The sequence below is a fragment of the Pogonomyrmex barbatus genome, unplaced genomic scaffold (genome assembly GCF_055798465.1).
Source record: "Pogonomyrmex barbatus isolate J1 unplaced genomic scaffold, ASM5579846v1 scaffold1, whole genome shotgun sequence".
Classification (NCBI taxonomy): domain Eukaryota; kingdom Metazoa; phylum Arthropoda; class Insecta; order Hymenoptera; family Formicidae; genus Pogonomyrmex; species Pogonomyrmex barbatus.
In genome coordinates this window covers 22,318,354-22,344,355 of record NW_028297098.1, presented here as the reverse complement: position 1 = coordinate 22,344,355, position 26,002 = coordinate 22,318,354, and the positions used below count along the sequence as shown (strand labels likewise).

General features: G+C 35.5%; 3 protein-coding genes and 1 non-coding gene across 10 annotated transcripts in view; 2 read left to right on the top strand and 2 right to left on the bottom strand.

Annotated features, from left to right (window-relative positions):
• LOC105424695 (ras-related and estrogen-regulated growth inhibitor) overlaps positions 1–5,931 on the bottom strand; it is a 38,327-nt gene extending 32,396 nt beyond the window's left edge. Inside the window, exons 1-2 of the mRNA XM_089071082.1 lie at positions 5,161–5,931; positions 571–2,173 (exon numbers count right to left, since the gene is read on the bottom strand). Of these exons, the coding sequence (XP_088927208.1) occupies positions 571–631 (61 nt within the window). The 5' untranslated portion in view covers positions 632–2,173; positions 5,161–5,931. The remainder of the gene's footprint in view (positions 1–570; positions 2,174–5,160) is intronic.
• A 221-nt stretch (positions 5,932–6,152) lies between these two features.
• Spag1 (Spag1 axonemal dynein assembly factor) lies at positions 6,153–13,831 on the top strand. Its single transcript, XM_011635057.3, has 10 exons — positions 6,153–7,049; positions 7,465–7,741; positions 7,987–8,203; positions 8,401–8,562; positions 8,837–8,964; positions 9,232–9,335; positions 9,535–10,498; positions 10,711–10,834; positions 11,130–11,300; positions 11,990–13,831. Exons 1-10 carry the CDS (start codon positions 6,889–6,891, stop codon positions 12,067–12,069), a joined length of 2,388 nt encoding a protein of 795 aa, XP_011633359.2. The 5' UTR covers positions 6,153–6,888; the 3' UTR covers positions 12,070–13,831.
• TRNAA-CGC (transfer RNA alanine (anticodon CGC)) lies at positions 13,563–13,634 on the bottom strand. The gene has a single exon. It is a non-coding gene; the product is annotated as a tRNA-Ala (tRNA).
• Positions 13,832–14,427: 596 nt separating the features above from the next.
• On the top strand, positions 14,428–25,695 carry Med (Smad/Smad4 homolog Medea). Of its 7 annotated transcripts, none has more exons than XM_011635059.3 (12): positions 14,428–14,978; positions 15,381–15,588; positions 15,911–16,059; positions 16,236–16,515; positions 16,814–17,080; positions 17,559–17,696; positions 18,699–18,890; positions 19,064–19,237; positions 19,330–19,584; positions 19,657–19,938; positions 20,047–20,177; positions 20,522–25,695. In XM_011635059.3, exons 2-12 carry the CDS (start codon positions 15,522–15,524, stop codon positions 20,600–20,602), a joined length of 2,016 nt encoding a protein of 671 aa, XP_011633361.2. In that variant the 5' UTR covers positions 14,428–14,978; positions 15,381–15,521; the 3' UTR covers positions 20,603–25,695. The 7 variants fall into 7 exon arrangements, with proteins under 7 accessions (XP_011633361.2, XP_011633363.2, XP_011633365.2 ...); XM_011635061.3 differs by having other exon boundaries at positions 14,429–14,978; positions 18,726–18,890; XM_011635060.3 differs by having other exon boundaries at positions 14,431–14,978; positions 16,829–17,080; positions 18,696–18,890.
• The last annotated feature ends 307 nt before the right edge of the window (positions 25,696–26,002 follow it).

The window sequence follows — 26,002 nt, the reverse complement described above, 5'->3', positions numbered from 1 at the left end:
TCCGACGTGATTCAATATTTCACGCCGTTGCGCCATAATCGACATACTTTTTTCGCCGTTTATCATACACCGGCGAACGCGTGCGAAACGAATATTAGCTTCGACATCGACGTCAACCGACGGCGTGTTCTACGAGTTCTAAATCAATATCGCTTTCAGCAGATTTGTCGAGTCTCCGCGATCTCCGATTCAATTTTCAACGCGCAAGGTCAACGCGCCCGAGATTTTTCTCTTATCGCAAAACAAGATAGCGGAAGTTGCGCAACGTCGATTTGATTATGTCGAAAATAATTTATATCCATTTCCACTAATGTAAATTAACTTTAATCTCGATTTTCAATCTAATTGTTTATTTTTTTCTTTTTTTTAATTTTTCGAATTAGAAAAAGAAGAAAAGCAAATTCAGTCGAAATTAAAGTTAATGTACATTAGTAGAAATGGCGATTAAAATTGATTCAATTAACGTAATTTCCTTTATTGAAATTCCGAAAGTGACCCTGAAACGGTGAAACGTTAACGAGAATAATTGAGGAAATAAAGCGAAATAAAAAAGAAAAGAAGAAAAATCACCTGACTTGCCAACTCTGGGGCCGCCGAGGACGACCACCTTGATCCTGTTTACGTTTGTCATCAGCTACGTGGGCTAAGTGTCATTCGGGCTGGGCTGGCATCATACATTGCCTCCGGATGCACCAATTACATCACTTTGCACTTTACCGCCGCACTCACATCTCAGTCCTCGGCAGGACACTGACACTCCACTCGCGCGCGCGAAAGGGCCGATGTCCTTCTTGTCGAGCACACGCGGCAATTACAATACACTTACAGAATTAATTACTATAACGAACGGTCATTCGTCGACTCGAGTTATCACTGCTCAATTCCACGGCGACGTAATTAATCGATCGTTAATTAATCTCTGGTGCACTTCGTTAAATTCTCCCTCGTTTCCGCACGAAGGAAAAAAAGAGGATGGCAAAGAAAAACGCGGGCGACTACTGTTCGAGAAGGATTACATCTAACAGAATTAATGATTACGGCGCAGTCGTATATGCGTAAAGCACAAAGATACTGTTTTTTTTTTTTTTAAAAGAAACAGCAAGAGCACCCCTTCTCACTCTCGACCAGATATTTAATCGGCGATTATCTATTAATCATCGGTTGTGAAGTCGTTACCACTACGGAGATACGGAGCTATTAATGGCAGCGTTAATTAGAGCCTTCCCCGCGACTAATTCCCGGCGACTCGGAGGAAATCGTGGCGACGACGAACAGGCAGCCGCCGCTCGTCCCGTTTTCTCGTCCTGAACGAACGAATGTAAACCGCGTCCGCCTGGCACGTCGCGAGCCGACTCTTCCTCGCGCGGGATCCTTTAAAGCGGGCCGATAAAATCGCGCGTATTGAGTAACACAGCCCCCTTTTCCCAGCCGCGCGACAACACGTCGCTTCTTGCGCAACTCTCGCGCGAATGAATCACCTCGAAGCTCCGAATCAAGCTCCGCGAGCTCCTTTCCCGAGGCGTCCTCCGTCCGGGAATCGCAACCTGTTCCCCTCGTCGAACGCGATTGTTTATTAGCGGCGAACGACCGTCGCTATCTTATCGCGAATCCCCGCTAGTTTGAAGGTGACGAGTCCCACCAGTGATGCAGCTTCGTTCGTTTCCCTCTCGTTTCCCTTTTCTCCTTCCACCCATCGACACACCAAGACTCCAAGCCTAGGAAAACGTTTATCCTAGGATATCTTTGTGTTTAATCGTTCTCCGATTATTCGATAATAGTCACACATCAGTCAGACCTCAATTTCCTTTCACTTATCACTTATCCGAAGTGATACCACTTGCGATATTTATTTTTATAAGCGGAAGCCGAGAATCAGCTGATCCGCTGACTGTCAATCTTCTCTTTCTTTCTCTGTCTTCAAGAGTCAATGCCTCGCTGCTTTATGCGCTGATTAACTCCAGCTTTTCTTTATCGCACAAGAATGTGAAGAAAGTTCTTCCTCTTCGAGTCTTTCTCGTATCTTTCTTCCTCTCTGATATTTACACCGAAACACCGAACTTGATGACTCGTCCCGTGATTTGGAGTTATGGAGCCGGTCCTCCCCTTTTTCGCGCCTTCGAAAACAAGGATGATTTCCGAACGAGCCGCTCGTCCCGCGACGGCCGGCTCTACGCTGCGAATAACAACACAAGCAGTGATTCGAGAAATGCCGTCTCTCTGGTTCCATTTATAACGGGTCGTCGGCCTTCCTCCGCGTCTTCTAGCTTGGCGCCGCCGACATGTCGGCGATTACGAAAAAAGGACAGGCACGCACGCACGCGCTCACGCACGCACGCACGCACGCACACCGACACACGCGTGCGCGTTCTCGCTTCTTGCTCGCGCGCGGCAGACGACGACCGCGAGAAAAGTAGGATGCATTCATCCCCCGCGGCGACACTCGGCTTTTTGTTTTGCTGCTTCTTGCCGAATGCCGTGAGTTAATTTTAATGTTCCGCGAGAGAAACGGCGAGTTTGAATGAGAGATTAAGTCATTGTCGTTGGGATTGTCGTTTGCCACCGCTTTGAAGCGTTCGATTCTTCCTCTCCGTTGTACGGGATTGTGTTTGAAAAGCTCTCGCAAAAAAGCAAGCTGTTGTAGAAATAATAATAATTGCAAAAATTACGTAATTGAAGTACTTTTAATCGATGTCGCCGATATGACAAGAACACTCCAGACACGTGTAATTAGATTAAAATCTACGGAATAATTAATGCTTCAAACGAGCAAATAATATAACGAGAAAATATTTGAGAGAAAAACGAGAAAGCGATCAAATGTAGCGGGCAAATAATTGACATAATAAAAGGACAATTAACATAATAACATAGTAATAGACGGCGAAATATGACAATTGCTATAACGGAGGAATAATTAATACGCGGGGTGATGAAACACACACGCGAAAGATTCTCAAACTTTTTGCGCGCTGAAAATCGCGAAGTCGTCACTCTCACCTCTCATTCTCGCTTCTATCGCGCTTTAAATGATACCTAGATTAGATAACGACGCGTTCCGTATCACGTATTAAACCTCATTATCTTCCAAGGCACATAGTGACGATGTTATTCACAAGAGATTCTTGTTGTAACGCGGTCTTATCGCGAAACTCGTCACGATGTTCAACAACAAAGCACGACCGTAAATTGCGACATGTGCCAAATTAAATGTGCGAATAGAATAAAATCGGATCATAGGTTAAAATAATAAATTTCATCACGCGAAAAAGTCCAGTTAGGTATTAACTCGGCACTTAATAGAAACTCGCAATCAAAATTAAGAATGGATGAGTTACAAACAAAATCTTGAATTTTTGAAACCCAAAAATCCGGTAAATGCAAAAACGATTCACCGAAATACGTGATTGTAACACGTTTCGATATAAATATTTATTGATCGCGATAGCATATAAAATTAAGAATGGATGAGTTACAAACAAAATCTTGAATTTTTGAAACCCAAAAATCCGGTAAATGCAAAAACGATTCACCGAAATACGTGATTGTAACACGTTTCGATATAAATATTTATTGATCGCGATAGCATATTCGTAAATAAATTGCAATTCAGCATTTTCGAAAAGACAACAAATATGAAGTCATCGATAATACAATAATATTCGATTCGTGAATAAATTTTGAAACTGCGCTCTGTTACGAAATCATATTTTATTTTTAATGGCAGACTACTTTCGGGAAATTTTCCCGTTCCACATTTGATTGTTGAAACAAAACGAGTAGAATCGAATAGATAATTTTAAAATATGCTAAGCCAAATTAAATCAAATCTCTCGCGTTATAATGTTAAATGACACAAGATTTCGCAGAACTACACAGTTGGAAAATTTGTATATTTTTGTAAAAAAAATTTGTTGGTTAAAGTTTTGTAATCTATATATTTAATAATCTATATTTATATATAAATTTAATACACGTCTGTCGTTATGTTAATTAATCTTAAATATAAAATGTAAAATTATTAAAATGATTTAAAAAATATGTTAAAGTAACTTGTACTTATTTATTAATATGTTAAAATTTACAAAAAAAAAATGTTGATTATTTTAGGCTAATAAGAATGGCTAGATGACTGCGTATTATTTATACATTACTTTTGTCATAAAAATTATGTTAATTACATAACAATAATATTTAATTAAGACCAAGAAACATCTTTTAAATATTAACATCAGTGTTACTATTTAACACATCCATACAATATTAAATTAACAAACTAATTGGATCGTTTGAGACACATAATTTATGTTAAATTTAACACATATTTTCCAACAATGTAATTCGATCGAACATTTCACACTCTGCGATCGATGTTTTAGTCTCGACTTTATTTATCTACTTGAATTTCGGTATGTGTCACGGACGTTTCTGCTCGACGGCCGTGCAAGTGAGAAATCGGCTCGTTGCGATAGAGGAAGGTAATCGGAAACCGCGGTATCGGTTTCTTCGCACGTAGCAAGTCTACGACGTGTAAATACTAGATGATGCGCAGATGCACCGCTTGTTTATTTAACGAGACCGATTCTCTCCGGAGAATTAATTGCGTGGGGCGCCGCGCGAAGATTCTATCTTCGCGCGTCTTCCGAAAACTCCACCAATCGGATTTTATCAACGTTAGCGATGATTGTAATTAGCTAAATTGTACTTATCAGTTTTCTCTGTTATAGCGAGAACTATTAGGAGGTGAATTGCTTGAGGCATCAGTGAAAACTAATCAACGTTGGAAGAATCGAGGCATAATCGCGCATAATTATCCATGCCTAAATCTACATGCGGGCGATTTCAATTAATATATTTGAAGGTCCTGTATAAAATTAATTTTGTCGATTAACAGCGATCGCGAGTCGCTGTTAATCGCATCGAGGAAGGCCGATGACCCGCAGATTAAATAATACACTTCTCCACTTGTACCGAGCACCTCCACCAAGACACGTCAGTGAAATGCACGCCGGCATATCGAGTATTAATTAAATCATGCGCTACGCGCATTAATAAGGAAATTGACTTTTGTAATTGGCTTTAGAGATCGGATAACCTTTAAGCCTTGACAAAGGTGCACCAAAATTTTTTTCTAGAAAATCTTTTTAAACACAGAATAATTACCTGGCGTATCTTAACGATTACACTTGCGCAATTACGGTCGGAGCAACTAGAATTCAGCAGCAATCAAAAACCGATTACGACTCGACAATCTACAGTCGCTGTAAATATTTAGAAATCCGAGAACCACACTGAAGGCTGAACTCTCGAGCACCACTTCACGATTATTTCAAGATCTCGATACTTCACGTCTCTCGAGGCTCAGTGTCCACAACTTATCGGAGCTCGCACTGAACAAGTTCGACGACGACAATCGTCGAGAAGAATCGCGCGCGATTATTGAAACAGAAGCTCCGGCTCCGAGGGCTCGGATCAGCGAGAAGGATTTCCAATTTCCACGAGGATCGTGAATTTCGGACGGGCGATGCACAACACCGCGCGGGCCGTATCACTCGATATGAAAGAGAAAGACAGACAGAGAGAGAGAAAGAGAGAGAGAGAGAAAGAGAGAGAGAGTAAGTAAACGCGCGGCACACACCTCGCAACACCTCTCCACTCTCAGCGAGCGCTCGCCGGCGAATGCGTGACGCTCGCGGCTGCCTGGTCTAATATGCACTTGGCTGCGCTCGCTCACCGGGACCGGCACGGCGGCGGCGGCGGCGGCGGCGGCGGCGACCCGACGACCACGATCACGACGACGACAACGACGATGACGACGACTGCACGCCTCTTTCATTCGCCGCGCACTGCCATTGCCTCGCGTTGCGTTGCGTTGTATTGCGCTGCGTCGCGTCGAGTCGCGTCGCGTTGCGATGAGGCTGCGAGCCGACTGCCGTGTTAACAGGCAAACGTGCGCGCGTACGCGAGCGCGTGTCTGCGAGAAGAGGAGGAGGAGGAGGAGGAGGAGGAGGAGGAGGAGGAGGAGGAGGAGGAGGAGGAGGAGGAGGAGGAGGAGGAGGAGGAGGAGGAGGAGGAGGAGGAGGAGAAGAAGGAGGAGGAGGAGGAGGAGGAGGAGGAGAAGAAGGAGGAGGAGGAGGAGGAGGAGGAGGAGGAGGAGGAGGAGGAGATGGAGGCTGCGTCGGAAAAGAGAGAATACCACGCTCGGGCACGGTACTGCGAGACGCGGCGCCGACGAAGGTGGAAATGCGAGTTTATCCTCGTTAGACGCGTTGGTTGCATGGGGCGAGGTTGAAACTCCCTGTTCGCCGTGCGAACCGTACTTTGCGAGAAGTAGATACGAGTTTATTTCTTACGGTTCCACACAGGTTGCAAAATTTTTCGAGACCCGGAATTTTTCCGAGACGCAAGAAAGTATAAGGATTTCACTTCATCTTCAGCGAAAATAATCCGACTTCCGCGAAAATTTGCACGAACGAAATTTCTAAAAGTCTTCGAAAAGAAATTTAAAATTCAAAGACGCGATATACGACGTATCGTTCAGCATTATTCCTAAATTTGAGTACACCTCAAGTACGCTGTATCGATCGTTACGAAGGAAGAGCCGAGTCGCGTAGAAAATCAACAACTCGGGTATCCGTGGTAACTTGACGAATCAAAGGGCGCGTCAGGAGGAGAGACAACCATCAGACTTCAGACTCAAACACGGACTCGTCAGAGTCCATGATATCAAAGTAGTAATTGGAGATGATTGGCATGCGCTCTTGTAGAATCCAACAAATCCGGTTCGATCTCTGCTCGACCGTTGTCTCTGCGTGGAGCATAAAACGAAGGTAATCTGCGCACAATTTGCGGCGGGATCTTCGGAATTATTCTCCCCTCGGCTTCGTTATCATGGGCAACGAGAAGAAGATGGATATTATCAGCGTCGCGGAGAAATCCCAGAAAAAGAGTTTGCTGGAGAGATACGGCATACCGGTGGAACATCTCTCGTACGAGTTCATATCGCAGTGCGCCGATGGAAGAACACTGGAGCGGATCGTTCTCATCTTGCGGTGAGTTCCTCCGAGACGCCGGAAACTCAGAGGGGTGAGGAAACAACGTTCGTGTTAGCGCCAATTGATTACCATCGTTACTATTTTATCTTTGCGCTGTTGACGTTAAAAAATTTCCTTCAACGTCTGTCAATCAGGTTTGCAAGACTGGCCTCTCTTGATGCCTCTCTTGAAACCTCTCTCTATGCAAAATATTATTAATTCCACCTTGACGCTTCCTATTTTGCGTACCTCTCGGCTAGTCCTACATTATGATAATTACAGTATATATACTAACAATTTTTAATCTCCGTTGCGTTAATCGTCAGCGAGATTTGCAACCCTGCTGCTTAAAACGCCATTAAACCCGTTATTTTCCGGCACGTTTTATTAACGATTTGTCATAAACATCTCCACGTGCGGTTTTAAATACCAGTTCTGGGGAAGAGGGAACGTATCCAGATTTGACGAAGCACGCGGAGGAACGTCTCGCTAAGATTAAGCCGATGAGCGCCGTTCTGCGGAAGGCGGAGCCAGTTTTGAGACGAAATATGTTGAACACAGACGAACGGCAGGAAATCGACGACGACATCAACAATTGGACTTGCGAGATGCTATCCCGAGAGAAAGACCTGGATGAGGGAAAAGCTATCTTCGCCAACGAACCCTGTCCGCAGGCGGAAGTTCGAAAGATTAAAACAAATGCCACGAAAGTGAGTCAATATGATAAACAGAACAAAAGAATATATATATATATATTTTGTTAATATATTAAAACGCATTAAATTTGCGAAAAATCATATTTTGTCGTTAGAATATTACATGATTTTCTATAATTAGTGAAGTAATCAAAATCGCGATTAATTATTATTAATTAGTATAAAATTCAACTTTATAATTATGCTTACTTAAGCTAAGAAAGTGATATAATTAGGGAATAATTTGCGGGTGTTTTAAGGACAAAACATCAAAGATCAATGAGAAAAAACGCAGTAAGTCCAAACGAATATCCTCATGTGATTACGCGGCTTGGGATAAATATGACGTCGATACAGAGATAAATAGGATAGATCTGCAGGACGAGCAGCGACAGGCCGAAATGAAGAGAATTCAAGAACGGCGAAAGGAGCTGGATAAAACGAATGAGATGGCACATAAAACGACAATCGATAAAAGTATGTCTGCAAAAAGACAGTCTTTGAAATCACGACGATTAATTAAGAAAATCAAGAACTGTCAAGTAGATAAATGAATTATGGGGTACCTCAGATAATCCGTACATTTCGTTTCTCTCATTAATCTCGATCATCCGTTAATTTTAATAGAAATTGAATCTCTTGAATTAGATCTACTAAGTCTCTTCTACTGTTAGTTTCATTAACCGGCACGGAAATAAACGTAATGGCGGAACGAGAAAGAGAAAAGGGGAATGAAGCCTTCAAAGCGGCAGATTACAGGGAAGCTCTTCGACACTATAATGCTAGCATCGACATAGACTCGAATCTAAATGCTTACAATAATCGTGCGATTACATGTAAGTAAACTCATTTTTTTATAATTTTATTCTGACTACATTAAATTAAATATTTTTGATCTTACAGTGAAATGACCAAAAATATTTTTTAACAAAATTCAACTGTCTCTCTAATTCTTCTTAAATTATAAAAAAAATTAAATCAAAAGATTGATTGTGTTACTGCTATGTAAAATAAAACATTTTTTGTACTTTTCAAATTTAAAATTCGTCAAAGTATTGCTTAATTCTATATTGCATAATAAAAGTTTTAACTAATATGTATTGTGTTAAGTGATAAAGCTACAGCATTATGAAGATGCGCTTAATGATTGCAATACGGTACTCACTATGGATTACAAAAATATTAAAGCACTTCTTCGCCGAGCATTAGCCTTGGAACATCTCGAAAAGGCGCATGAGGTATATAAAAATTACACGCATAATATTTCATATTGCTTTATGATTTACGTTTAAGTATATTTTGCGCCTGATATCAAGTCATTTATTAATTGATTTAATTTGATATTTATGAAATATAATAAAAATATAATAAATTTATTTAAAATTGCGGAAATTAATTAAAGAAACATTTGTGAGAAACTTCAATTGAAAAAATATTTCTATTTCAATTTTTCAGAAATAAAGTTTTATAATTTTTATATTAGCTATTATGTTACTTTATTACAGGCTTTGGCAGATTACGAAGCTGTTTTAAAATTAGAGCCCACTAACAAAATAGCAATATCCGGCGTGAATAAACTAAGAAAACCATGCGTATCAAGGAAAATAAGGTAAAAATATGTTCACTGCTTAAATATATTTATTAAAATATATATTAAATTTTTAAGTATCTCTTGTAATTTTTATCGGTTAAATCCAGATTAAAAAAAAAATTTCAAAATTAGAATGAAAATTAGAATAACGACAATTTTATAAAGATATGATCATTATATTACTCTCATCATTAAATTGCTGACTATATTCTCGCAGGATGAAGATTGAGGAAAATATCAACGACGACGAAAACAAGGACGGACGAATAAAGCTGGAGAGAACTGTGGAAGCGAACAGCATTGAATGTCCGAAACCGCGTGTTAACAGCAATATATGTTATTGCGACAGAGCGCCAGGCTCGTCGAGAAATGTTGCGACGAAGCCGCACTTAAAAGCGAGTTACTGCGTGGAAACCGAGAGCAACAAAGCAGTAGCAGCAGCGGCAGCAGCGGCAGTAGCAGTTGCGGATACCGCAGCAAATAAAAGCAACAGCAAAACAACACGCGACTCCTCAAGCGGCAATAAATTATCACCTGTTACGAAGGATTTTGGCGCCAGAAATAAAACGTCGAAATCACAAGACGCTGTCAGGAGCGACGATATTTTCACAATTTCGCGCGAGTCACTTCCTGAACAGCGTGGCGCGAAGAGCAGATTGGAAAAGTCTATCTTTTCGTGCGTGTCGTCGTCTGTGGGTAGGACGAAGCCATCCACGGTTATCATCGAAGAACTTCCGAGCGACGAAGCGTGCGAGAAACCAAGGAAACCTGTCGACTCCAGCGCGGCGAAAGTGGAAGCGAAGAAAGGAACTGATAGCCTGATAAAAGAGAAAAGTACACCAACCAAAAAATCATGTGTGAATAAAAATATGGAATTAAACTCTCTCGGAAAGGAGAGCAAAACCAAAATGAGCTTAACACCTGGTAAAATTCAAGCCGGCGAAAGTGAGAAATCGAAGAAAATTATTGATTCTAACGAAGCGAAGGTGGAAACGAAGAAAATAACAAATCTAAAAGAGAAGAAAGATACATCGCTAAACAAAAAATTAGATGTAAATAAGAATAAAAAGCTGATTTCTTCTGAAAAAGAAGGGAAGAATAGAACGAGCGGAACGTCGAACAAAATTATCGAATCTAACGAAGGCCGAAAGGAAAATATCAATATGAAAATGGATTTTCAAGTATTACTTAAGATTTCTCGGAATACAATTTAATTGTTCCTTTTTCTTATGTTTGAAGATTTTCAAACATTTTTTTATCAAAGCACAATTAGAATAATTTATAACAGATCAAGTAAAAAAACTGAAAAATGTATTAATAAAAAATGCAATTGAAAAAGAATAAGAAATAAAAGATATTTTATATTTTATATTTTATTTTATCTTTGTTTCAGAAACTCGACAACATTGAATCTCCTTATGAATTTCTACGTTTATGGCAATCCCTGAAGGACGACGTAAGTCTGGAGTTGCACGCAAAACTTTTGCGATGTATAGCTAGCGAGGATATGAACAAAAGTAAATTTTACAAAATGATATTAATTATATTGTTAATATTAACATTATTAATTAATATTAGATTAATTTACAATTCTATTTATGTTAATTTATTTTACGTAAATCTTGGAATAAAATTTAATTTGTAATGTTATATGCTGTATTTTGATATTTACATTTTAATATATACACGTTTTATTACATGTTTTGATTTTTTAAATAATTTTTGCAATATGCAACATACAAAAATCCATTTCATTTTAAATTATAAACGCCTAAAGTGACTCTAAAATCAAGAAACAATTTTAATTCACAGTTATAGGCAACAAATTGGACGCAGCGATGTTCAGTCTCATTTTACGTTGCTTGGAACAACATTTTTGTGCTTTGGAAGATAAGGAATTGCTCGCAAGTCTGCTGTATTCTCTGAGCCGACTGAATCGATTCTCCATCGTTAGCATGTTCATGGATCTCGAGGATAAGAAAGGTAATATGAAAATCAAGTTAACGCGTATATCAAATTGCAAATGATTTTGATCAAATCGGATATAATATAACTTATTTTCACAAATACCGCTGACTTGATCTTTGCTTAATAATCTCAAAATCTAAAAATAATTCCAAACAACTTATCGGCAGAAATAGTTTGCAAATTGCATAATTAACTGTTTTTAATCTAAATTTTTTTCTATTCTATACTGTTTTTATGACTTGTGAAATTAATTAATTTAAATTAATCATGTGGTCGAAATCGTATTAAGTAACGAAATAGATATTTAAGATTCTTGCTAACTCATTGCGGCTGGATATATGACGTCACAAGTGGGAAATACACGATCAACCATATATTTAGAAATAAATTATGCTTAATCAAGAATAGAGCCATGATTCGATTCTAATTATATGGTTATTTATTGATTAATGGAATAAAAAAAGGATAATTTTAAATATTTTATAATTCTTTAAGTCTTTTATTTATTGCGAATATTATTTTATTGAAAAAAATATCTCCATTTTAATGTATTTTACAAAACTTTTCATCATATATTTTCGCGCTTCTAACATCATAATTTAAGAAAACCGCAGTGAGTCAGCAGGAGTCTTAAATATAACATGTCTGCTTCTCTATTTAAACTTGAATAGATGTGTCTAAATAAATTTGCATTTGTTTTACAGCTCTGGGAAATATACTAAGCTTTCTGGAAAAGGAGAATTCACCTAGGATTTCGCAATTACGACAGATTTACACTATTTAAAAAAGCATTATCATCGAATTATCATTGAATACATACATAAGTTTTAAATATTTCATTATTTAACGCTATTTCAAACGAAACAGTAATTAATTTCATTCGACGAACAATTTCTCAGAAAGAATCGCTATCGCTAAGAATTGGGTTTCTTTCCTTTATTTTAATAAAGAAAAAATCTAATTTTTAATTAATTTCGAATTAGTTTCCCATGTTATATATAGGTAAAACATAAATTTAATAATTCTATTAACGTTAACAAAAGAGTGCAAATATTATTTGATAAGTTAATCGGAGTTTCTAATCAAAATCGATACTTTAATATAAACAGAATATAAATTTCATGTGTATTCATTTTATGATTATTCAACTAAAAACGTAAGCACGCGTAGAACTTACTATAAGATGATAAGCATCTCTTAAAAAGAAAGCGACTATCTTCTTCTAACAGCGTCTGTTTTTTTGTAGCGTCTACTAGTGATCTTTGGTACAGTGAAGATATGAGCACTAAAAAATATTTTTTTCTACTTAAAAATGTCCCGTCCTGATTTTTTTTATTTCAGATGAATTGCATAGCTGAATCATTGCGATCGCTTTTTACTAATAGTTTTTGTACAACGGAGATATGGACTCTAAATGAACTAAAAAAATTTTTTTCTATTTAGAAATATTCTTAATAAAATATCATTCAAATTTTAAAAAGATCCTTTGTTTATTTTTTTTTTTTTTTGCAAAAAGTTCCAAAAGTATCTTCATTTTTTTATTATTATAGTGTTTTTCTCCCTTAATAGTTGATGTAAAATAAATTATAATGTAAAACGCTATATCTTGCTCAAGTTCGAATTACTCGATAATTTCGCCTCTGGCAAATCCCATGTAAGAAACAATGTCGAAGTAAATTGCATGAAAAGTATAAATAAGAAAGCAATAAACAAATTGGTCAATTATAGTTGAGACTTATCGAAAATTTAAAATTATCATTTTAAAATGTTTAACAATGATTAGCTTGATTTACTTATTGGTCTTAAATACACTGTTTATTTTTTTTATATGTCACAACTTAACAATGCAAAATTTTATGGCTCGTCTGACTTTGTTTTTTTTTTAGTGCGCAGGAAAATCGAATATTAGTGAATAACTTCTGTTTTTCTAGTAATTAATTTATGATATTTTCGATTATTAAATTACTAGGTCTAGCTATTAATATTATATGCCAGTATTATTTGTACAATAAGCATAAAATGAAATTGCGATAATTATAATAATGAATAATAATAAATACAATTATATTAATAAAAATGGTAATATTTAAGATTATAATCTTTAAATATCTAATTGCTTATATGGAAAGAGTATGAGAGAGAGCAGAAAAGTTTTATATAAAAATAGTATATAATATTAAATATAATTAATAATTTTTTATAATAAAACAAAAAAGTTCATAATTATATATAATATATGTATTGTTATATGTATTAAAATAATAAAAAAATTTAAATTGGAGGAGCTGGGATTTGAACCCAGGACTTTCAGCATGCGAAGCAGACACTCTACCACTGAGTTACACCCCCGTTTAATAAGTGTTTTCTTAAACAGAAAGACACATGTCATGGTATATTTCTTTTTAAAAATCGTTTTGGAAATATATAAAACTAAACCAATAAAATATATAATAAAATAATATTATACAATGTAAAATGTAATTTTTATTTTATTAATAATTGTTTTCATACAGATATATATGAAATGCAACGCATATTTTATAAAATTTAAATTTAGGATCTAAAATTATTTAATTTTTGATATCTTTAAATAAAGTTGTAATTACAGTTTCGATTAACTTTTTAACTTAATTAAATTTTTATAATAACATATGTACTTTTGCAGATAACTTCCAATTAAACAGAAAAGAGTAATTAAATTAAACATAACAGATAATCTCTGATATAAATTACTCAAAATATTAACTTTTCCATCAATATTTAATTCGTATCTTCAATCAACATCCATTCATCTTAATCGCACTTTTTCCAATTCGCGCACGTTCTTTCTGCTTAACAATATACATCTCGCTTTAAGTGCAGAAGGAATACCTATATGTACACAAATCACTATCGCAAAAGCTCAAATTTCCGCCAATTTCTTTCCGGTCCAATCCGCAACATCTAATGAAACAAGGAAGAAAATAGACACATTAAGTGATCCCCCACTCCAAGTAACAATGGATTATTATTGGTTCTTATCTTTGGATCCAACCAATCACGTTTAATTGCTACTTAGAAACCGAAATGCGCTCGATGTTATTCGCAACAGGAGTGCCAATCGCAATGCAATTTGCAAAGTAACTATCTGGTGTTGTCGCGCGACTAGTCTGGCCTCCTGGCCTGGCCGCGCTCACTGTTCACGGCGACATCATCCGCGCCCCCCGGACATGTATTATTGATGTGCTAACCTATGCGATCTACGGAGCAACGCTTGCCGATCCATTGCGTGAGAATTCGTATCTGGTGTGCCACGCGCGTCGCTCCCGGCGATTAACCGCGAGCTAGGAGTAACCGTGTGACTGCCGTCGCGCTATGTCGGCATCTCGTCGCGCCACTTCGTATGTCTGATCGTCGACGACAACGACAACGACGACGACAACGACGACGACGACGACGCTGACGCTAACGCTAACGCTAACGCTAACGCTAACGTTCGACCATCGACGTCGCGCCGCAACAAGCGTCCTTCCACGCGCAATTGTCAACGCGCGACGCTCGTCATCGTCACCGCCGACATTCAGTCCGGATCACGCACGAGGAACTCCTGCGAGCTGCGATCACCTCTTCCGTGCATGCTGCCCGCGTACGTCACGGTCTCGACCTCTCGTCGACCGTTGTGTCCTCGACCCAGCCTGGTATTATTGCTCGAACGTGAGTTCCGTTGATCGATTTACGTGAACGCACATAAATTTATCCTTACTATTGTACTAATGTGAATGCCATTATTAGTGAGTTGATAATTGTTATTATTACACAAACAGATTATTAGTGAATTGATAATGTGATAATTATTATTTGTTAGACAAACAGGTGTATTTACCTCTAACGTAATGTCTTTAACAATTATTAATGATTGTTGGAAATGAATATCTTAAAGGCGTTATTTATTTTATTAATGTAGCTTAGTGTTAGATAAACTTATTTTGTTTATATTATAATGAAATATAATATTACAATTATTTTTTTGATTGATTATGATTAAAATTGTTATATAGATCAATTGTTATATTGATTATATACGTGGGATATGAATATGACTAAAATTATTTATAGAAAAGCAACTATTGTGATATATGGATGAAACACGAATCGCTAGATGGTAGAGTGTGAAAGTTCGGACTGTACCAGGTCCAGAGGAAAAGCCAGTGATTTGAGAGAAGAAAAGCGACAGTGTCCACCACGGCTTTCACCGAGATGGTTGGATTGGCGGGCGGGGGAAGTCACTTGTATCCCTCGCCCCCCATGCAACCAAATCCTGAGTGTAAATATTGTAATATTTGTTACATTATTTGATTCATGTATCTACATTTATCTCTTATTATCTTTGATAATGTTTTACATTTTATAGAATCTAATAATTAATAAATCACCAGCTATAGAATAAAACTACTTGATTAACTGAGTGATATTAATCTTTTAAGCTTTTAATAATTTTTATTTTATATATTATTTTTATTTTACATATTACATTATGAAAGGAAAACTAAAAAATTATAACATTTTAAGTTATTATTTGTTATTAAAGAAAATCAAGTTTTATTATTGTCTTCGTTAATTTATATGCTTTATACTTTCAATTGTAGTGAGAGAAATGACTGGAATAGCACCCAGCGCTCCAACCAGCGCTGACGCCTGCTTAAGTATTGTGCACTCGTTAATGTGTCATCGTCAAGGTGGTGAAAGTGAAGGTTTCAGCAAACGCGCAATCGAATCATTAGTGAAGAAACTTAAAGTAAATCCTGTATATATTTTTATATTGCTGATATTATAATATATATATAGATTTTAAAGTTTATAATAGTAAATACTAATTATAAAAATAATATTTTATTTGTAATTTTTCTCATTTGTCATTATATTTTAAATTATGAAGATTAATATATGACGCATATTTAATAAAATCAATAGGAGAAGCGTGACGAATTGGATAGCTTAATCACTGCAATAACCACCAACGGCGCACATCCAAGTAAATGTGTCACTATCCAAAGAACTCTGGATGGTAGATTACAAGTAGCAGGGCGCAAAGGTTTTCCTCATGTGATCTACGCTCGAATTTGGAGATGGCCGGATTTGCATAAGAACGAACTGAAACACGTAAAATACTGCCAGTTCGCTTTCGACTTGAAATGCGACTCTGTATGCGTGAATCCCTATCATTATGAGCGAGTGGTGTCCCCAGGCATAGGTATGTTACGATATGTAACTTTGCAATAAAATTTATTTTTAAAATATTTAATATTTGTATTTTATATACTTTTTACTTCTTTTTTTGCAGCTTTAATTTTTCTTTTTCATTCAATTTTGTTATTATAAAAATTTTTTTAATTATTATGTATCGTTTCTGATTGTAATTATTTAATGAGATGAAAGTATTATATATTGTGTATCCTGGGGTTAACGTGTACAGAATGCTAGGGAAAAAAAAATTATTGATTGTTGTGGTCTTGGTGTCTTGATGGAATGGGTTGGTTTCCCCCGCACAGACCCGTTCTTTACAGACCTGTCCGGCCTGACTCTGCAATCCAGCGTGGGTGTAGGACCTGGTGGCCGACTGGTCAAGGATGAGTACACGGTCGGTGGTGGCGGCACCGCTGCTGCAGCAGCCGCAGCCGCGGTCGGATCCGCGATGGATGTGGATGGCGAGATGAATCAGACGATTCAGCATCATCCACCGGCTCAACCAACCGCCTCGAACAATGCTCAACAAGGCCAGCAAGGTTTTATACCAGGCTTACCACCTCCCAATCCAGGTAAGTTGAGTGTTGCGGTTGTATCTTTTCATTTGTGAAGCTTTCACTTTATCAAAATTTTCATCGATTGGCTTTACACGGTGTAAATTTGTTTGTAATTAATGTCTGATGTCTGATAGATAATGGTATATCTTGATAATCGGTGCAACATCTTAACATATAGATGCATCTCTTTTTCTAAATATCAGGATGTTAATAGATGATTAAGTCGCAAATTTGGCATGTTATAATTACGTTTCAGGAAAATTTATACAGGCATCATCCAACTGTGTTAAAAATATACGTACTATCGAATTTGACGCGCTCGATATAATCGATTAATTATTTATTATGATTGCTAACGAGCCAGTCGCTTTCACTGCTATCGGATGTAGATTAGCAGGCAAGAATATGCTTCGCAAATTTCTCTCTTTTGTTGCGTAATTCAATTTTTATTTTGGCTTCATTGTTTTCTTTTCCTTCTGATTGTTCGGCACAGCCAGTACTGAGAGTATGTTTAGTGCCGGTGGGGGCGGCAATAATGGTAATCCCCACGCTAAACTGGACGACAATAATTGCCCCAGGCAAACTTGGATTCCCACGCCTCATCACTCGGCAGGCCGTAACATGCATCATCGTACGTATTTCATTGTATACAGCAATTTATTTAAGGAGCTTTCGATTGTATGTCGCTAATTAGCCTTTGCTCAATGTTGCCAGTGTGCATTTTTCATAATTTTTAAAAATTTCACAGCACGGAATTTCCCAAATTAATTATAAATTATTTGTTCTTATTAACTTAATATTGACTGGTTCAAGCTTTTCTTGAGGATTATATTAGCTGAAAATGAAATTAGTGAGAATTTATAATAGTTTATTAAGATCATTTTATTGTTAATGGCATAATATTCCAATGGCAATTACTGTATATCATAATACTTAACATTTAAACAGAATTATAAATAAAAGACTGTATTGATTTATTTAATTGTCGAAAAACACGTTAGTTTGTTCGAATTACGAGAGAATTTTCGGAATTCAATGATATTCTTTCTCACAACTCTGAGTAACCAACATCGAATGAACATTGGAAGAAAAACATCCGAATCTAAATATATATAATTAAGAGAAAATAAATATAACAAAACGAGTTAATGTAATTGTCGAATAAATCGATACGAATGTAAAGATATTCACAAATGGCTAAATCTATAAATAAGTCTTCAACAAAAAATAAAATAATTGGGAAAGAATAAAGAACAAAATTTGAATTTATTTTAAAGAAAATTAGTAAGAGGTATATTTGATATAACAATTCAAAAACAAATAAAGATAATCATGTATTAGATTAATATTTTATTAATATTATCAATGATAATAAATTAATATTTTAAATCAATTTGATAAAATCCTGATTTTTTTTAAGAATCTACAAATTCTGAAATTGAAGAGCTCGTTAGCTGTAGTGATATTACAACAAGTATTAACTCAAAACAGACACAATTAGAATGTTTCTTTGGAAAAGGCCGATGCTTGTGATGAACACTTTCAGAGCAGCGATAGCGAGAGCCATGTGCAATATTTGCGTTTCAATATTTTATGTTGCCTGCATCGTGTATGAATTTTGATTTTGCAGCAGTAGTACATCCAATGAGTCACACCGTAGGTAGTCAACAACAAACGCTGAATGCTACATCGAGTGGAACGTCTGGCGCGCAGATCCTGAGTCCTACACAGGGGCAATCGACAGCTGATACCTTCTACAGCACTACCACACCCCCACAAGACATTAATCAACCCCCGACAGTCGATGCATTAGCGGCTTCTCTAGGTATGTAAATCCTTCGAACATCCATTATTTAGATAATAATAAGAATATTATTACATTTTTTTAAATATAAGATTTGAATATAATATAAAACATAATATCTGGATTTTCTTTTATAACAAAAATGTTTCAACATTCTTTATTATAAGATTATTTATTTTCTTTTGTTTAAATAGGTGAAGGACAGAGCTCTCCTGTGTCACCTGTACACCTTCATCATCCAAACGGTTTTTCTGTAGGTACAGCATCATACAATTCTGGAGCACCACAATGGACTGGTGCCAATACTCTCACATATACTCAAAGTATGCAACCACCAGATCCACGACATCTTCATACAACATCATATTGTAAGTTATTTACATTATAAGAAGATTATCTTCTTATATTTTATAATACAGCAATATAATTTTAAAATAATTCTGATATTTAAATGGAATAGGGGGAAGTCATGGAAATGATGTCAGTGGCAATATTGGAGGATTACTTTCTACACAACCAGCTCCAGAATATTGGTGTTCTGTTGGTTATTTTGAATTAGATATCCAAGTTGGAGAAACGTTCAAAGTTAGTAGCGGTTGCCCTACGGTTACTGTGGATGGTTATGTTGATCCAAGCGGTGGAAACAGATTCTGCTTAGGTGCCTTGAGCAACGTACATAGAACGGAACAGAGCGAACGAGCGCGTCTTCATATAGGTAATTATAATTTAATTAAAAATGTTTTAACAAATATTGCAACATTTGTTTATTTAAAATAAAATATTTTAGGAAAAGGTGTCGTCTTGGATTTGAGAGGTGAAGGTGATGTTTGGTTGAGATGTCAGAGTGAACACAGCGTTTTTGTGCAGTCTTATTATCTGGATAGAGAAGCAGGCCGAGCACCTGGTGACGCGGTACACAAAATTTACCCATCGGCATATATTAAAGTCTTTGATCTGAGGCAGTGTCATAAGCAAATGCGAGGCCAAGCCGCTACCGCTCAAGCTGCCGCAGCAGCACAAGCAGCAGCTGTCGCGGGCCATCTCACACATGGCGCACCCATCACCAAAAGTAAGGGCCATAAACATTTGTTAATATTTTTAATAAATAAATACATCTATATGTTTCAATATGTAGCATATAGATATATAAAGTGCATAAAACTTGGTTATTATTTAGGTCTTAGCGCGGCTGCGGGAATTGGAGTCGATGATTTACGAAGACTTTGTATCTTGCGTTTAAGTTTTGTTAAGGGATGGGGTCCAGATTATCCGCGACAAAGCATAAAAGAAACACCATGTTGGATTGAGGTATGTTTTATAATTTTATTTCACAAATCTATTTTTAATCAGAATTTTTTTAAAAATGAAAAAAATTGATATAGTTAATGAACAATCCAAAGACATATATATATATATATATATATATATATATATATATATATATATATATATAGATCATCAATTTTTTATTTGAATCATTTTTTAATTTACATATAAATATGTAAAGAGTTAAATATTTAAATGAGAATTAATTTATTTTCAGAAAAACTTAATCGGATTCTTTTTTTTTATTAATCTATAAAAAATATCAATCATGACATTTTTTAAAAATCTTTTAAGATTGTATTTTTAATGTAACATTTATTTTCTAGGTACATTTACATAGAGCGCTTCAATTGCTGGATGAAGTATTACATACAATGCCCATTGACGGTCCACGAGCTCTCGAGTAATTCCATCGATTTGAATCATGAGATATGCGAAAAGAGCATCACGAGGTTGCTGCTGGAATCGAGTGTGCAAGTGTAACATACGTTGTTTGAACATCATACGAGTAATTTTGGCTTGGAAAGTGCGAGTGGAGAAACCGGATGGACCAAATTTATCAGACGGAAATGATCAAGCGATTGAAACGCGAAATTCGGCCATACAGAGCTCGGGGAGGAGAGCTTGCGGAAGCTATTTATATATTTAACGACTCGTGATATAATAATCTGTGTAGAACAGGGGTTCCCAAACTCTCTCCATTTTGCATAATTCCTAGATAAAATATCCGTGTATATTTTAAAATTATATACATTATACATATGCATATTTTTTTATCATAGAATGTACATAATGTAGCGTTATTGCTCATTTCTATTTTTTATTTGTTATAATTTTTATTAAACAATCGAAAAGAAAAAGGGAAAGACCACTGCGAGTTATTAAATATAATGTATAAATAATTTTGTTGTGACATTTGAAGTTACATGTCTGATTCGTAAATTATTATTAAATATTATTAAATTAGGAATCAATGGTTTAATACATTTTGTCACTATTGTGTTGTCCGTGATAAGTATATATATTTGAGTGGATTAAAGTTTTTATTACAGAGAGAGAGAGAGAGAGAGAGTATTTCATGTATGATTTTTTCATATTGAAAAAGTTAAAAATATTTTATTTTGACATTGTTCTATGTTCTGTGTTATTGTATTTATATATTTACATTTCTGTCTCGAACTATAAGACCCAGCATTTTATTAAATAACACACACACACACACACACACACACACACACATTTTGTCAGATTAAAAATGTTAGAAAACAAATTTCGATTATATTCAAGTTTCAATAATATCACGGAGTTTGATGATGAAAAGAGAGACTTTTGTCGTTCCCTTTACTCTTATTCACGCTTTGGAATTCTTTATTGGTTTGAGAACCCCTGCTGTAGAATAAAATATGTGCCACGGCCTTGCACTACCACCAACGTACAAAAGTGAAAGAAACATTATTTTTATTTACGAGATGTAATTTTTTATGGAGAGAGGCAGCACGACGCTATCTCACCGATGAAGAAGCAGAAGAACAACGGTCTTCTATTTTGCTAGGCGCGATGGAGGAACTCTCCTAGCAACGCGCAGTCCGTTATCAGTGATCACAGTGATACCAGTTTTGGAACCGTTACATAGTCACGATCCTGTTCTTTGAGATTAGCTTTGTAAGATAACTGAACTACTGTCTACACTTACTACTTACGCAAATGTTAAGCTCAACATTTATATCAGACAAGAAGGTCTTACTTTTTTGGATATCTAGATTTGTGGACGTGAGATAAAAAATGTGTTAAAACTTTTTTAAATCTAAAAATTAAATGTTAAAAATTTTTAAATTGTAAAAGTAAATGAAAAGATATCAGTGAGCTTTTCGATGGAATTTAATAATTAAATCTAATACATATACACGTCCAAAGATCTAGAAATCCAGAAATCCAGAGACCCCAGAGATCTCAGAAACCAGGAATCTTAAAGTTCAAGGATCTAACGATCTGAAAACATAAAAGAGTCCTAGGATATAAGAATTATCTTTATGCACGTATATAGTAGGAAGATTTTCTCTAAAGACACAGTAATACATTTCTGCCAAGTAGCAAATATAGATAGTTTATAAGGATCACCCACACGCATACATACATACATACATGATTATAATAATCCTTCATAAACTTTTTGTATTTAAATTCGAATAGAAAAGATATTGTCATACATTTTCCTGATTTATGAAAAAAATCATACTTAGAAAACATTTATCACAGTTTATATATAAATATATATTATAGAAGTATAATTATATATAGCGATTATATTGGCAGAAATTTGGTACAGTGGTGTTAGAATTATTTGTTTATTATCTGTTTTACAGTTTATAACCAAAAACTATTTTATACATAGACTCTTGAAGTTCTATAATGAGCGTACTTGTTTATCTTTTTTATTTCTTCGTTTCATCAAATAAAATCTTTTAATTTCTTAGTTATTATTGATCATTATTATTATTATCATTATATTGCGGTTATTGGAAGAGACAAGTTGATAATTATGCAAAAAATAATTATGTATATCTTGGATTAATAACAAATATTTATGTATCAAAAAAATTTTATTCAAAACAATCTGAAAATGCAAAATTTAAAAATTTATAGATTTTAAAATGAAAAGATAACACATTAAGATTCTTTATTAGAGTAAGAATCTTTATTTCAAATATATTGACGCTAAGAAAAATTAAAGCAACAATATGAATTTAAGCAGATGGATCTCTCTCTTTAATTGCGCATCTTTTCCAGTTAACCGCCGGATGTTATTATTATTATTATTATAACGTAGTACTTGTTGAATAATTATACTTACTGTTTACCAACTATTTTATTAAAATATAGTCGTACAAAATATTCTTATACACACACACATATATATGTATATATATATATATATATATATATATATATATATATTTGATAATATTATATAATAGAGAGTTATATATAAGAAATGGAAGAGAGAGAGAAAGAGAGAGAGGGAAAAAGAATCGACCAAATTCAAGTATACATGCACAAGTCCCAAAATGATCGAAAACAATATCTTTGCTTACCTTGTATATATATATATATATATATATATATATATATATATATATATATATATATACTCCAACATGTATGCGTATGTATATTTTTTTTTTTAATTGATCACGTATTTGCGAAAATAGAAAAAGAGATAGAAAGAAACATTTAACGCTTGTTTACGACAAAATAATATTTATCTATTCTCGTTTTTTTGTTGCAATTCAGCCTTAATGTTGCTGAGTGAATAAATTTTCCACGATATAGGTAAAATTGTTTGGGATGGTGAGAGTGAAGAAGATGAGGATTGAACGTTACCGTTTAAGCTAAGTTCGAGAGAAAACTTACACTCTGAATATATACATAGAAGTTATCCGACGATTATCGTATTATTTCTCAACGATACTCTCCAGATCCTTTGACGGAGACTTGCGTGCCCGTTAAAGAATCTAGGATTAGAAGGAGAAGTAATGCAATAAACGCGGAGCGCGTCGATGTACACAATGCCTTCCTTTGATTGACCAATGAAATGTACACACACAGCTCAAGTATATTGTCGACAAGAGATACTTGCTTACAAAGCCAAGCTAGAAAGCTAGAAACACATGTGCCATCGTTTACGTGCATATAAGGACATATGTAAAACTTAGGATTTCTTACAAGACTGTATTTTTAACTCCAGAGCGATTAAGCATACCCCGTGAATAAGAACTTAAGCTACCGCTGATCTAAGAATTTAGACTTGTAACGTTGTAACGCGAAGCATAATATATTTCGAGGTGTCCGTAGGTCTAAGAAGCCGATGAAAACAGATTCAAACTTCGATGATTGTAAGAATTTTTTTAAGAAACGGCTCCAAGGCTCTAAGGATCCTACGATTTCAAGTAGGAGTCTAAGCTGCTAAAAGGTTCTACGAACCCCTACAAATTCTATGGTGGTTCTACATAATAATCCAAATTCTAATCCGATCGTCATGGTGCTTAGAAATCTGATAGTGTAGAAAAGTAAAAAAGAAAAAAAAGAAAGAAAACGAAATGCAGCTCCTAAAGCAAACCACGAATCTTTTTACGCAAAATGAAAGCTACAAGGCGCAAAACTTTTAATAAGCAAATGCGGATCTCGATAAATTGGAGGGCTCATCGACATGCTAAATGTGAGATTAATAGCTCGTTTCTCGACAAAGAGACTTAAAATGTTTCATCACTTGTACATGAAATACTGCCACTATGTTCACGAATTTTATGAATGTTGCCTTTAGAGGAATGAATGCTAAATCTTGAGAGACTTGGAAGACTTCGCGTCACAAAGTCTGGCCGTCAGAGGATCATAATTAATCGTCCTTGCGTTGAATTCCCCATCCAGTTTTCGTTCATCGTTCGGAAAATCGATTTAGCATGGTACTGCCCGGAGCCCTTCAACTTCAAAGTCCGAAACTTTTCCGGGATGAAACCCGCGAGATATTCGTTACACAAATATTTCTTCGTCGAAAGAGGATTGCTGCAAAAACAGATCTTTTTTGTTTTTTCTCCTTACTTACGTATTTCTTCGAGGCAAGCGACACAAACTGGTCCGCGTCTAAGCCAAAGATACTCCTGACGAGATGCTGCAATGTTGCGAAACGTTGAAAATGTATGACGAACGTGAGATTTCGATTTTTTTTCGCGCTGGACGTTCCGAAAGGGTGAATTGAAGAGCGACGTCGATTTCGCAGATGTTTTTCTGCGAAACTCGAATAATCGGGGCGAATGACGAGGGTCGCACTTCGCGAATGTCTTCGAAACGTCCCGCGAGTGTACGAGATGTAATTATCCTCACGTAATTATTTCCGTTAATAATTTCCTGCGCATATGCAGGAATAGAATTATACCGTAATCCCGCATTCGATTTACAATTGAATCTTGATTCTCGCCGGTGCGCGAAATCCGACTACGTTCGATCCGCGAGTGGCATAACAAAGAGAGAAAAGAAAAAGGAACGAGATTATTATAGAGATACAAATTGATATCTGTGATTATCGTCGATGCAGATATATTTTAAGTAATTTCTACAGCGTTCGGGCATATTTGTAAAAAAAAAAAAAAAAGTGAACGGAGGGAGGGAGAGGAAAGGAAAAAAAAATACAATAACGATAATAATCATGTACGGCGATAATACTTTTAGAGCGATTGTTGAGATAAGATTTATCTGTGTTTGTGTTGAATGCATATTGTCGTACCGCGTGGTGACGAAGGTTAATAATTAATTACATACATTAATTGTAATTAGGATAATTAATATATATAATGCGAGCACGCGACTACTGTTTTGAGGAAAAAAGAAAGAAAGACACGCGAGGGAGCTCGGGTGAATGTATTTCGCGGAATTTGATTTTGTTGTTGTACATTATAGATACATCGCATTATACACGATCATTTTCAATAAACATATTCTACAAATATTTATTTATTGAACGTTTTCTGTTATATATAGTCAGACTTTATCTTTGCTTCTAAGGAAGCAAATTTAAATTTTTCGAAAAATAATTTTTAACACTTATGGCTTTTAGAGAATTTAACATCTTTTTTTATAACAAAAGTGAGGCTTGTTTGATAAGAAATTTATATATTGGAACTATATATTAAAAATTTTAGAAACAATGGTAAATAATTTCAAAAAGCTTATTTTCGAGAAATCTGAATGTACTGTAGCAAAATAGCTTTATAACTATTACCATTTTTATTTAAAATATATTTTTTTTATCTCAC

What these genes read in the sequence shown, in the direction of transcription:
- Spag1 (XM_011635057.3), top strand. Translation starts at nt 6,889, where the DNA reads ATGGGCAACGAGAAGAAGATGGATATTATCAGCGTCGCGGAGAAATCC. An exon ending in TTAAAACAAATGCCACGAAA is followed by an intron (nt 7,742 to 7,986) that starts GTGAGTCAATAT and finishes GGGTGTTTTAAG; the next exon opens with GACAAAACATCAAAGATCAA. An exon ending in GGATCTCGAGGATAAGAAAG is followed by an intron (nt 11,301 to 11,989) that starts GTAATATGAAAA and finishes TTTGTTTTACAG; the next exon opens with CTCTGGGAAATATACTAAGC.
- Med (XM_011635058.3), top strand. Translation starts at nt 15,522, where the DNA reads ATGGTTGGATTGGCGGGCGGGGGAAGTCACTTGTATCCCTCGCCCCCC. An exon ending in CATTAGTGAAGAAACTTAAA is followed by an intron (nt 16,060 to 16,235) that starts GTAAATCCTGTA and finishes TAAAATCAATAG; the next exon opens with GAGAAGCGTGACGAATTGGA. An exon ending in AGTGGTGTCCCCAGGCATAG is followed by an intron (nt 16,516 to 16,813) that starts GTATGTTACGAT and finishes TCCCCCGCACAG; the next exon opens with ACCCGTTCTTTACAGACCTG.